Source organism: Camelus ferus, chromosome X (genome assembly GCF_009834535.1).
Source record: "Camelus ferus isolate YT-003-E chromosome X, BCGSAC_Cfer_1.0, whole genome shotgun sequence".
NCBI lineage: Eukaryota > Metazoa > Chordata > Mammalia > Artiodactyla > Camelidae > Camelus > Camelus ferus.
The window spans coordinates 9,425,795-9,438,775 of record NC_045732.1 but is presented as its reverse complement, the minus strand read 5'-3'; the positions used below and the strand labels follow the sequence as shown (position 1 = coordinate 9,438,775).

Sequence of the window (12,981 nt, the reverse complement as noted above, 5' to 3'; positions counted from 1 at the left end):
GGTCTGTGTGTGGTGCAGAAGGGAGACGGTCACTTCTGGTAGCGTCTTGAGCTCGCAAAGGACATCTCCCATCCTTTACGGTCAAGCTACCAGACCTCTACCCCTGGTAACAAGAGCCATGGACTGAACGGTAATTCTAGCCTGGGATCTGAAAAATCTCATGCGATAGCGTCTATGACTTGTAGCCACCTAAACAGATGTCCCCAAAGAGGGCTGAGGTGTAAAAGACTTGCAGGAAACGGGAAAGGTTTAGAGAAGGTGCTTCAACATCCTGCTCTGTTCAATGACTTAAACCAATGATTTAGATGAACGAACAAGACTATTTCTCCAACACGTGGGGGACACAGATGGTGCTGTGGAAGCGAATGAGGTCTTAGACATGGGTAAATGGAACAGCAGAATTAAACTCAGCGGCAAGACCCTCTTTATTTAAGAAGCGTAGTCATCGTCACAAGGATGCTGGTATTCAGATGCGGCTTGACTGCAACTCCTATGAAGGAGATTTTAATCAAATTAAGAAGATTTAAGACAAATTAGCCAGGCAAGCAGTGGCGGGACTTGAAGTCACAAGGGCTAAAGGGAGTGTGACTTATTGCCTGTTGATACGGAGATGTTTTTGAGATCGGGAAGAGAATTTCCACTTGACTCTTCACATGTCAGACCCTAGTGGGAATAATTTTTCTCAGTTCAGACCTCTGATATTTAAGAAGTACGGGAACAAACGGGTGTATAAGATGAGAGCAAACAGGACCCCTAGGAGGGCAAACACCATTTTGCACAAGTGGTCACTCAGGAATCAGGAACATCTCACCCTGAGCTCGAAAGGCACTTGAGTTGTCTTTCAATTTGTTCTGCGTGGCTCATCTGAGCAAGGAAGGACTTAGCTGCTGTCTCAGAGGCCAGAGCTAGGGCTGTCTCTAAAATAAGGACCATGACCTTACAAGAGCTGCCAGACCACAAAATGATCAGCCTGTCAAATCCCACCTTTCCTTCCCTTGCCACGACCAGGGAGAAGATTGACAAGACCCCATCTGTCAGGATACTGCAGAGGGATTACCTCACCGAGAAGCAGGGAATTTGAACAGAGTAGTGTAATCCTTCCTAACCAGGAGGCTCCATGAGTCCATAAGGAAACTTGTCACCTAAGAGACACTGAAGTGGAAACAAACGAACAAAGCATACGCCATAGGAAAGGAACCCAACCAGACCAGCGTTCAAAGAAGCCCCTTTCCCCTTGTGACTTCACAGACGCCTCCCTTGCCTACCTAGGGCGATGCCGGACACAGAACCTGGGGATTCCCATCCTCTGTCCCATTAATCATTCACTGAATGGTTCATCCCCACGGATGAACTGGAACAAAATGTTTGTGAACCAAACTGGTTCAAGTTTTCTCTTCCCCTCAACCCAGGACCCTGAACTTGGATCCACACTCAGCCTGAGACAACAGACAGCCCCTCCAGAGGACAGGCTGGCCTCCGGGTAAATCATTACCCTCTCTGATTGACCATCCAATCATGCCACCCTTTGATCCTCGTTCCCCACACCTGGTTCTTTCTAGCCTTCCTTACTCCTCTTTATTAAAAAAAAATTTTTTTTTAAATTTTTTCATGGGGGGAGGTAATTAGGTTTATTTATTTATTTATTTATTTATTTTAAAAGAGGTACTGGGAATTGAACCCAGGACCTCATGCATGCTAGGTGTGCATTCTACCACTGAGCTATACCCTCCCCCCAAAATTATTAATATTATTATTTTTTGGCTTAAACTTTGAGATGCCTGCAGACCTTATCGGCAGATCAGCAATAATCTGTCTCCCCCTTTGAAACAATCCTCTTGAGTAAAAGTCTCTCCTTGTTGAGACTGGATTTGGTTTTCTACTGGACACCATGCAGACCAGCCTGGCTGGGGGAGACAGTTGGACCGGCAGGGCTGCAGCCCCTTTTCAAGTTTGATTTTTGTATAAAATCAACCTCCCTTTCCCGTGAGACAGCATCAACACTGTAGGATCACAGATCTCGGTGCCACGTCCTGGCTGTGTAGCAGCTACAGAGATCCAGGTGCCACTTAAACATCATTCTGACAAGAATCGGTGCAGGCGTGTGCCTGCCGCGTCTCGTCAGATGTGAGTCACATGACGGTCCGGTTGCAGGGCAGGTAAGCTGGGACTCAGTTACTCTGGTGAACGTTCCCTATGGGGCTGAGTGAGCACTGCAGCCCAGTATGTTTGCTCCACCTGTGACACCCATGAGCTGCAAACTCACAGCTCCTGTCCCTCTTCAGGGACACCATGCATGGCCTTGTGGGTGTAGGAATGGGCTATTTAGGGGAGCAAAATTCACTACCCCAAAACATCTCTTTGGCAGGCTAAAAAATATGACAGCCCAAAAGACTCAGTAAGAAACTTCCCCCTAACTGCCTAAAAAAATTTAGAGGGCCTGTTCTCTAAACAGAGATATCACCATAGAAATCTGGTAAAACAAATACGGGCCAGCGGTGGTGGGAGAGACGTGGTAGGGTCTGGAGATAAGAGTCCACTCTGTCCCACGGTCTGCCTGGCCCAGCAAACATTTGTTTAAGAAACACTTGTTTTTCCATCCCGCTGTGAATTGCCTTCCTCCCCTTTGAATTCCCAAACCACTACCCTCAATGTCCTCTTGTGTCTTTAGCTGAAGATGGTATTTAAGGTGAGGGTTTTGGCCATTTTGGTTGAGTGACTCAGTTCTCCTGGGTCTCTCCTCATTAAACATTTGTGATTTTCTCCTGTTCATCTGTCTCACATCCATTTAATTCTTACACCAGCCAAAAAACCCTAGAAGAGTAGAGAAAAATGTCTTTATCCCCAACAGCTGCCAAAGCCGATCGTCACCAGAGAATAAGATCAGACAATGTATCGCCGCCATGGCAAAATGAGGACTTTTCATATTCTTGCGGGCTTGTCTCCAAAAGGATCCAGGAGTGACAGAACACATCTGCAGAAGGTGCTGTATTGGGGTGAAGTTATAGCACAAGGCCCCTTACCAGTAACTGCAAAGGAGAACTTACAGCAAAGTCACACAGAGCTAACTGCCCACCTGCAGGAAACAACCCCTCTTAAATTGTATGTTGATTCTGCCAATTCAGATGCAACCATTTCCAACAGCAACGAGATGTGCAGACACTGACAGCTACCCCTGCAATGAATGCTGATTACAATGATATCACGCAAATTCATGACAACACCACGCTTATTAGCAAGAGACCCGTTTAGCACAGCGCCTCATCGCACAGTCGAAAGGGAAGAAACATGACTCACACGTAAGTAAATACGTAAATATCTGCGTGATCTCAGAGTGACTATCTTCAGAATCAGTGCATGGTTACTATTTAAAACAACTAACTCCCAGGGCAAGAAGACCCCCAAATCAGGTGTCACCATTTTAGGAAACCCCTCTCTATACAGCAAATGCTCAATGAGACCAAGTCTAACAGATATTTATCTACCTTGAGACACAGTTCTTTTCTAAGTATTTATAAGTGCATCCCCTTCTCAATTCAGATCTTCCACTAAGCCACAGTTTTATGTGCAAACACCTAATGCTATCACAGCCCACACTGCATTTTTTCGCTTCTGCACTGTTAAGTTATTTGCAATGATGCAGTGATGCACTGATGAGTGCTGACTGGTCCAAGGAGGGGGAGGGAGCATCAAGAACCCACAGACAAGTGTCTGCATGATGGATGTGCGTGGGGGAGGCCCCGGAAGAAAGGGAAGGAGAGGATATCCAGATACGTGGATTTAATCCCAGCCTGAAGAGATGCCTTCCACCCGCTTCAAGAAAGGCAGGGACGCTCCAGCCCTGAGACTGGGGAAAAAAAAAAAGGAAGGAAGGAAGGAAGGAAGAAAGGAAGAAAGGAAGAAAGAAAAAGAAAGGCAGTGACATTTGGATCTGGGAGCAGTCCAGCCTTCTTCCTGGACCCCACCAGCAGAGACCTTGACGCCCACTTAGAACCTCAGCAAATGAATGGGGTGCCCAGAAAACCAGAGTGTACCATGGACATACTCACACTATGGAATATAAGAAATAGTGCTAGCCAGTGTTCACAGCAGCACTATTGACAATAGCCAAGACATGGAAGCAACCTAAATGTCCATCAACAGATGACTGGATAAAGATGTGGTATACTTATACAATGGAATACTACTCAGCCATAAAAAAGAATGAATTAATGCCATTTGCAGCAACATGGATCAATCTAGAGATTATCATACTAAGAAGTGAACTAAGAGAAAGATAAATGTCATATGATATCACTTATATGTCAAATCTAAAAAAAAACTGTCCTTGAAAAGTAAATTTATCCTGGAGGCAATGTTTCTTCTTTCCCCTACCTGAGAACAACTGGCCTGATGCTTATTTCAAAAAGCAAAAGACACAAGTAACTCAGTGAGGAAACGGCACCTGAGTCATCCTTGTAAGCGCTCATAAGCTATGCATCTGGTCACCCCCTGCCCTGAACCCGAGACTCTGGCAATAAATAAACTTGGCAGGTAGCTAGAATCAACGGACTCCCCATTCACATGATACGAAATACCACACAATTAAACGTACCCGGCAAACCCCCTCGGGCTCTGGAAACACAGCGCAAAAATCAAAGGACTAGAGGCTGACGTCCAGTTAATAAAACCTAAGAATTCAAAGGAAGAACCAATCTTTTAAGTTATGAAAGCATGGGACTAGCATAAATTAAGGAAATGCTGAACCTCAATGACTGTCAGCAAGACAACTAAAATACACGCGTCGGAACACAGCAGAAAATTCATGTACCTAAAGTTAAAGTTTTGTTTCAGTCTATAAAGAAAAACAAAAGAAGTAGTCGCTCGTGCCAGGAATCAGACGCTCTGGCTCGTCTCCAGAATCCCAGGTACATGAGCTGGAGACAATCTTTAACAGGTACGAGGTTTCATCACACTTGGCAAAGACAAAGATTGAGCAATCCCAGATAAGAGGTACTTTACATGTGTACGTTAGAGGCCTGATCGTATCAGAAAGGTGATCTCTTTCCTTCTTCTTCTTTTTTTTTTTTCGCATGTACCCTTCTTACTTGACTCAACTGCCAAGAATATCATCGAACATCAGCATGAACACAACAGAGGAAACGGTTTTTTTCATTCACGTCTTCCACAATGAGTTGCCCCACCGCCACAGGGCACCCCACATTGCTGGACAACCACAGGGAGCATCGTGGGATTCCCGCACAGACAGGTCTGGCCACGCGTTTGCAAAAACAGACCGAATTCAAATCATCAGTACCGGGCAATCACATCCAGGATGGTACCAAACTGTAAAAACGTGTGCGGGGCCCGGAGAGGGCATGGCTAGCCGGAGGTCCAGAGCAGGAGGGAGAGCCCGGCCGGGAGGAGAGATTTCCTAAGACGAGGTGTTGGTGGGGAAGAAAAAAAGCAAAGGTGAACGCCGTGCAGGAAGGAGCTGAGGGATGGGAGGCTTGGAGGCGCCCCACCGTGGAGCCCCCTGCAGCCCTGGTTCCGGGATTCCCCCTTCCTTCCGGTGGAAGGCCGCTGGGGTGCTCTAACGGGGACAGAGGCAGACACATCCCCGGAGGCCAGGGGCTCAGCCCCTGAAGACGGCTCAGCCCAAGGTGTGCCAGGTCCGGATGTAGCCATGACAGAGAAGCCAAGGCCTCTTAGGGAGCCTCTGGATGTCTCTGCACTGGAGATCTGTGCGTTTAAAAGTCGTTTCTTCCAAGGTCATCCATGGGGCTCTGTGTTGTTGCTGTGAGTCCCCGGGGATGGACAGCAGGGCTGCGAAGACACTCTGGCTAAGACACAGGTGAGGCCATGGGCCTCAGCCCATGTGGATAACTGAACACGCCTCAGCTTGTGTGCTGCCCTCACTTACGGTGGAGACAAAACCGCCAGTGTTTTTCCTCACGAGACCTTCTGTCCATGAGGAGCTCCAGCAGAGGTGGGTGGAAGCAACTCAGACCACCCCCTCCAGGCCCACGGAGGAGCCTGAGCAGCCTGGCGAGCCCTTCGGCCAAGTGCTGCTGATCAGGTTAATTTAACCTTCTAAATGTCTTCACTGGAATGGATGTAACAATGGCAAATTCAGTGCTTGCCTGGATTGTGTCTGCAGATGTCTTCTTATAAAGGGAAGGCCTTGTCGCTCAGGCATTCTCACATGTGACCTGTTAAAACTTAGAACAAAAATACTGCTCTGAATTCTGAAGGCAGGCTGTGCTGGTCACAGAGGAGTCCGATGGGTTTTGCTCCTCCTGATCTTCACAGTAGGACCCGCAGACCCACAGCACCTGCCTCAACCCTGCCGCGGCAAACCACACAGAGACCAGCGCAGAATGGCAGGGAGGAGCCAGAACGCCGTTTCCGCAAGCTCTGAGACAGCTCCCTCCACGGCTCTCGGCACTGACTCAACAGTCCTGTGAACCCTGTCTCAGGGCAAAGAGACCAGGAGCCGGGGAGACTTGGAAGGCGGTACAGGCGTTTGGAAGACGGTACAGGTTAGTTATGAATGCACCTCTGGACCAGAATCCAGTCTCCACTCAGTAGTTCACCAAGTTTGGGATTAGCAGATACAAACTCGTATATAAAACAGGTAAGCAACACGGTCCTACCGCACAGCACGGGGAACTATACTGCGTAACTTGCCATAAACCATAATGGGAAAGAAGATGGAAAAGCATATGTATAAAAATGTATATGACTGAATCACTATGCTGTGCACCAGAAACTCACACACTACTGTAAATGATGAAAAAGTAATGAATGATAGAAAAAAAAAATCAGAAACTACATGGAAAGGTGCCACAGTTACTTTGTAAATACAGCCGATGAAGGAATGGATTCATCAACTTTGGAGTCACAGGGACGAGGTTCTGCCAAGTACAACCCACAACCACATTGCATGGGGACGCACCACGAAAAAGGGAACCAGAGTATCACGGACACCAGGCCGGCACAGTCACCCCCGATTCAGGTAAAGGAGGACACGCAACACATACCTCTTATGATGGATCCCGTACCAAACTCTAAAAACAAAAATCAATGGCACTAAAGCATCCCTTCAAACGAAGAGAAGCAATGTCGGGGGAGGGCATAGCTCAGTGGGTACAGCGTGTGCTTAGCATGCACGAGGTCCTGGGTTGAATCCCCAGGACCTTCTCCAAAAATAAACGAATAAATAAATAGACCTAACTACCCCCCAAATTTTTTTTAAATTAAAAAATAAAATAAAATATTAAAAAAAAAACAAGGAGAAGCAACATAAAACGTCATACAAATTTTTCCCCAAAAAACATTATTTTGCAAGGAGGAAAATTTTCAACCTTAGAAAATCTTTGCAAGAATAAAAGCAAACACAGGTACGCTCCTTCACTTGGGCGTGGGACATTCTGCCACATGGGCTTGCATGCTTTCTCTGTGTCTCTATGTGTACACGAGTGTGTATACATACACATGAATCTATGCATCCATCCTGTTTCTCCTGCCCCGGAAGACTAAGACAGGACAAGGAACGTCCTCGTGTTTGTGTGCCATGACGCTTCACAGCGAGCTGCATACACGACGGCCCTTCCCCACTAGGAAGTTCGGCATGCGTCTCCTAGAGCGAGGACAGCGTCCCCCGCAACCACGACACCGCTGAAGAATAACACTGAGTCAATCAACGCACCCTACACAGTCCCCAGGTAACTGCACCACCGTGCTCTCTTCTCCAATCCAGGATCCATTCGAGAGTCACTCAGGGTTATGTTTCTTCACCTTTTGAAAACTGTAACCGCCCCCCCCACCCCCACTCCCACCCCTGGCCTTTCTTGGTTTGTTCGTGGCACTGACTTTTCGGGAGAAAGAATCCAGGTCAATTGTCTCATACAGTGTCGTATGTTCTGGATTAGCCTGTTCATTTCTTTGGGCACAAATTCAGGTTGAACCTTTTTGGCAGGGGTGTCACACAGGTTTTTTATTTTTTATTTTTTGGTGTCCTTGTTGCCTCGTATCAGGAGACACAGGACACCGAGCTGCCCTGTTCTTGCTGGTCTCCTGGTTAGAAGGAAAGCCGCCAGATTGTCCCATTTTCTCTCCCAATTTACCTCTTTAATGAAACCTTCTCTCCGCCATTTTCTCTGAGACACACAACACGGTCACTGTAATTTTTTTTGCTCTGGATTATCCTGACCCCCCAAATGGGCTTATTTTCACGGGTATTTGCTGCCATAAAATATCCTTCTCAGGGATTTACAGTCCACTTGAGAAACCTTTTCATCCTCATCAAAGGATTAAAAAATAAATCACTGACTATCCCAGGACGGACATCAGCAGAATAAGCAACCGACTGACGGCAGGTCCTGTCAGCTAGAATGACATCTCATAAAAAGGAAATTTCCTTTTTCTTTTTTCCGTCATTTCTAAGAAAACTTCAATATCCGTCAAGTTTTTTTCTTTGGAGCGAACAAATGAGAACTCTCAGAGACAAGATCAAAGCGTTTTCTTGATTATCATCAAAGTCTTCAATCCATTTAAGGAGAGGGATAGTTTAATATGCCGTATTCGAGAACCCCAAACTCTGGACTGCGAGGTACCTCAGAATCCCCCGGGAGGATGGCTTTACGTTGGTAAGATATAACGGATGTTGTTACTACGTATTCAGGAGCAGAACTTCTAGCCCCCGCTGGAAGAGTCCCCCTTTACAGCAGAGCATTACGAAAGGATGATGAACGCTGTATTCATTTATTGTGAATTAATCATGAGTCTCTGCATATTTTTAATTAGCTACCGAGTCTGTCAGTTTTTTTTTTTTCTGAGCCCTTCTAGCTGGGTCCAAAGACTGTCAATCTCCCCTCCAGACTAAAATAACAACAACAACAACAACAACAAAAGAACCCAAAGCACTTCCCTGCAAAACGCACAGTTGTTTTTCCAGAGGAATAAAAATAAAACTCTCTACTTAGCAGGTGCTTAAGGCTTTGAAAGCTAGGTCAGAAATCAAAGCCGGCTCCTGCATTGATGATAGCTTTAGAAAATAAATTATTCTTTAAAACCCTCCCTCCCCGCCAAAAAAAGTTTGTTTCTGAAAGAGAAAAGGCATACATGATCCTTTTAAAGAACAAATTACAGACATCACAATGGAAAATGAATCTGTTAAGCTGCTCAGCGTTCACAGGGAACACAAGCCACGGTGCTAAGCCTCCGAGGATGTTTGCTGCCGAACGCGAACCCTCTGTTGGGGGGCTTAAATTGAACACAAAAGGAAATCCTAGAAGGTCACTGTCTTTTTCTTCTCTTTAATTCGTATTCTAACTCTGATCCCTTACAGTGAAAGACCATCGAGTATTCTAGGAAGAAAGAGAAGATTAAGTTGAATCTCCTGTTCCACGGATCAGGGTTTCTGCACTCGGCGCTATGGACATTCGGGGCTGGGTAACACTTTGTGGTGGGGCGTCCTGTGCATGGCGGGACGGTTAGCAGCAACCCTGACCTCCACCCGCTCCATGCTGGTAACCACGTCCCTCCAGACTTATGAAACCTAAAAACGCCTCCAGACTGGGCCATATTCCCCCTGGAGGGCAAAATCTCCGTGCAGGAGAAACACTGCCACCTGTAGCCCCAGAGTCCCAAAGCTGTATTTCAAAGATGGTTCAGTCTCCATTCTACAGAGAAAAGCCCCAGCAAGGGGAGGTTAACCTACTTCCTGAGCACACGGGCCCAGGGGTGGGATCCAAAGCCCGGGTCTCCCCGACTCCACATGGTCCCACTTCCGGGGGCCTTTGGGGGACGATGTGAACCAGACCTTGTCTGACAGCATCTCCCTGCCCACTTCTCTGAGCCTGCTGCTACATGGGGCCTGAATGCCCAGCAGGGCCCCCCTGACATCACAATGGCCCTCTTCGCATCATCAAGCAGCAGCCCCTGCCGGAGAGGAGGGCGCACAACAGGGACTCTCACCTCCAAGGGGTTTGGAAACCGCCTCCTTCATCCCGTCCCCATCAGCACCACACACTCACTTTTGCTGCAGGAAGAAAGCTGTTCTGTCCCTCAGGTGTGGAGACCAACCCGAGCACCACGAGTCTTCCCACAGTGCCAAGTGTTTGTACCTCTGCTGGTTCACCCACTGTCACCTCGAAGGTCCAGGATACGTGTGAAACCATCGATAAAACGCCACCCCTGTATTCTCCAAGATCTTTCAAGCGACACACTTATTATGACAGTTTACTAGGCTGTACGGCCCGGACTAGCCCAGGGCAGCTGTTCTCCAGGAAAATGTTTGTCCCCACGGCTGCGCCCCTTTCGTTGGAAAGTCATCTGTGAAGGAAAGGGAGACCTGGGGCAGCTCCAAACGGACGTCATCCCTGCAATATCAGAATGCTCTGAAACGTCATTACAAAGGTCACCAAATAAATGCCCCACGTGACTTGGACGACGTGGTCAGGGTGACGGGAGCACTTTGTCAACAGGCAGTGACACTTTGAGAGCGAAAGCAGCTGTACTCACACTCGAGCGGTCATCCTGCAGGAGACGTTCCGTCACTGAGACCACCATGTGCAGCTACAGAGACGGTGACTACCTCTCAGCAGAGAGAAACTGGGTAGCGCCAGGCTCATCCTGTGAATTCACCCAAAAGCAGAAGAGTCAGGTACTGAATAACCACATCCTGAAACACTTCAATGAAAGGGTCCTCTGTCATGCCTAGGGGATTCCTCTCCCTGCCTCTTTCTTTTTTCCACTCTCTGCCCAACTCCTAGTCACCCACAGGTGTCAGCTGACTAGCCACCACCTCCAGGAAGCCTCCCATGATTGCACAATCTAAAGCAGTTGCCCCAGTGTTGATAAATCAAAGCACCTCCCCTCTCCCCTTTACAGTAGTTGTCATTATCTGCAAAACTATATTTGGCTTCTTTTTATTTGGTATCTGTCCTCCCCACAGGCTGTATGGGTCAAGATGGCAGGGGCCATCTGTCTGTCATTACAAGTGCTCAGAAAGTATTTTCCAAATACAGCTGGGGTCACAGAGAGCGGCGCATGGGACTCTGACCTCAGCTGCTTTTGTAGCCAAGTAAGAATGTTTTTACATTTGTAAGAACACTTTTGTGATATATGAAAAGTCCTTCATGAAGTCCTTATTTCAAGGTCCACAAAGCCCAAAAGTATTGGAACACAGCCATGGCCATTCATTTATTACCTGTAACTGCTTCCATGCTACAAAGTCCACGCTGAGTAGTTCAGACAAATATCGTTTGGCTCAAAAACATGAAAATATTGACTATCTGGCCCTTTACCGAAAAAAGTCTTTCAACCTCTGGGATAGAGCCCTCCCTGGGAGCTGAGAATGAAGTCAAAGAAAACCAGCTGGATGGCTCTGAACCTCCTCAGGAACCTACGTACTTTTCAGTTGTTGGCGTTTGGACAAAACCCACCACGTGCCTTGAAACACTTAATGTGTAGACAATAGTGTTTATCCACTTAAAATAGGACGTACAATCCCACTTGGTAAAGATGATGCACGAGACAACGCCACGGTACAGAAAAATGACGATTCTACCGATTTTTGTAAATGGAGATCTTGCTTTAGTGAAGGTCCGCTTCCAGCCACAATTTCTTAGGTACCACCAGTGTCCCAGAAATGTCCTTCTTCCCCCTCCCCAGAGATGGCATTTGAAACTGTCATCGGTCTTCCCGTGTGGCTTTCCACATTAGATTCTTGTTGAAAAGGAATGGTGTGTGGGTGGGCACTGACCTTCCACCCCATCTGTTGGGGGGGGGGCACGGTCATCTCTTCCGCCCACTCACCATGACATCACTGGGCAAGACCAAGCGGGTAAGGACATGGATTTGAACAAGTGGGGGACCCCTGCCCCCTTGGAAGGCAGGGAAGATCTCAGTCCTCCTCTCCCTTTCTCTTGCCCACATCTTTTATGTACAGGAAATACTGTAAGACCTCAGCAGTCGGAGCCCTTTGATCCCCTACTCAATCCTTTATGCAGAGCAACAGACACATGTAAACAGATTAAGCCACAGTGCCAGCCACAGTGGTATTGCCACCAGGGACTCTATCCGCAGAAGGAAAACACGCAAAGAAGAACAGAAAAGCTCCTGTTCAGAGGCCCCCTTTTCAAAATATCATTAGAGTGGTTCTTGGTCAGGGTGGTTCTGCCCCACGTGGGTCTACACACATCTCTGGTTCTCACAACTGGATGGGGAGCACCCGCATCCACTGGGTAGAGGCCAGGGACGCTGTCAAATTTCTATGAAGCGCAGGACAGCCCTCCAGCACCCAGAAGCATCCAGCCCAACCCTCCACCACAAAGAGTTGGCCTCAACCATCAGTGGTGCCAAGGTTTACAAACCACATCACATGGCCGGTCCAGCAATCACTACGTTGGGTGTGACGACAGAGATTGGCCAAAGCCTTGATGGGGTTGGGGGGGGGGGTCACACCCAGGTTGTTCAAACAATTATCCACTGCCAATTCTGAGTGGTGGTTCCACTATGACTATAGTAAGCTGCATGAAAATAAGTCGCTTTAGACAAAATTTATAATCCCAGTTACAGTCACAGAACAAGACGATGGAAGGCGGTCAAGTGGTGAGGTCTGCTTTATCACTAGGAACCTATATTTTGATTTACTCTGTGAGTTCACAAATAATAAGCATGTTTATCTGTAATGTATGAATCTGTTTATAATCATCGTAACTGTCATGCAGTTGGTCATTTTTTTCATTATTCTCATCCCTTCTACGCACGAGGTTTTAGTTACTCAAATCTGAAAATCGTGACAGTGATTTAAACGCAGAGTGAGAGCCCGCTGTCCCTTGTCCTTGATTCTGAGACACCCAAAGCCCTGGAAACCAAAAGGTTTTTGTAAAATCTTTTTCTTTTCATTTGGCAGCAAAACCCAACCTGAACTGACGGAGTCATCCGTCTTGTCTTGACCCACCCGCCTCTGCTGTTTGCTAGTATCGTGGTGCCTTG

At 47.3% G+C, this 12,981-nt stretch overlaps 1 protein-coding gene across 7 annotated transcripts in view; it reads right to left on the bottom strand.

The window, feature by feature from the left end:
* The window catches only part of STS (steroid sulfatase), a 138,717-nt gene that overhangs the window by 91,894 nt on the left and 33,842 nt on the right, over positions 1 to 12,981 (bottom strand). For 4 of the 7 annotated variants that reach the window (XM_006195403.3, XM_032475314.1, XM_032475313.1 and 1 more), the window contains exon 2: positions 10,504 to 10,614. The exons of 2 other annotated variants lie outside the window; for them this stretch is intronic. In XM_006195403.3, coding sequence (XP_006195465.2) covers positions 10,504 to 10,517 — 14 coding nt within the window. In that variant the 5' untranslated portion in view covers positions 10,518 to 10,614. Of the gene's footprint in view, positions 1 to 10,016; positions 10,253 to 10,503; positions 10,615 to 12,981 lie in introns of those variants that run through there. One more of the 7 variants, XM_032475316.1, reaches the window with a different exon arrangement.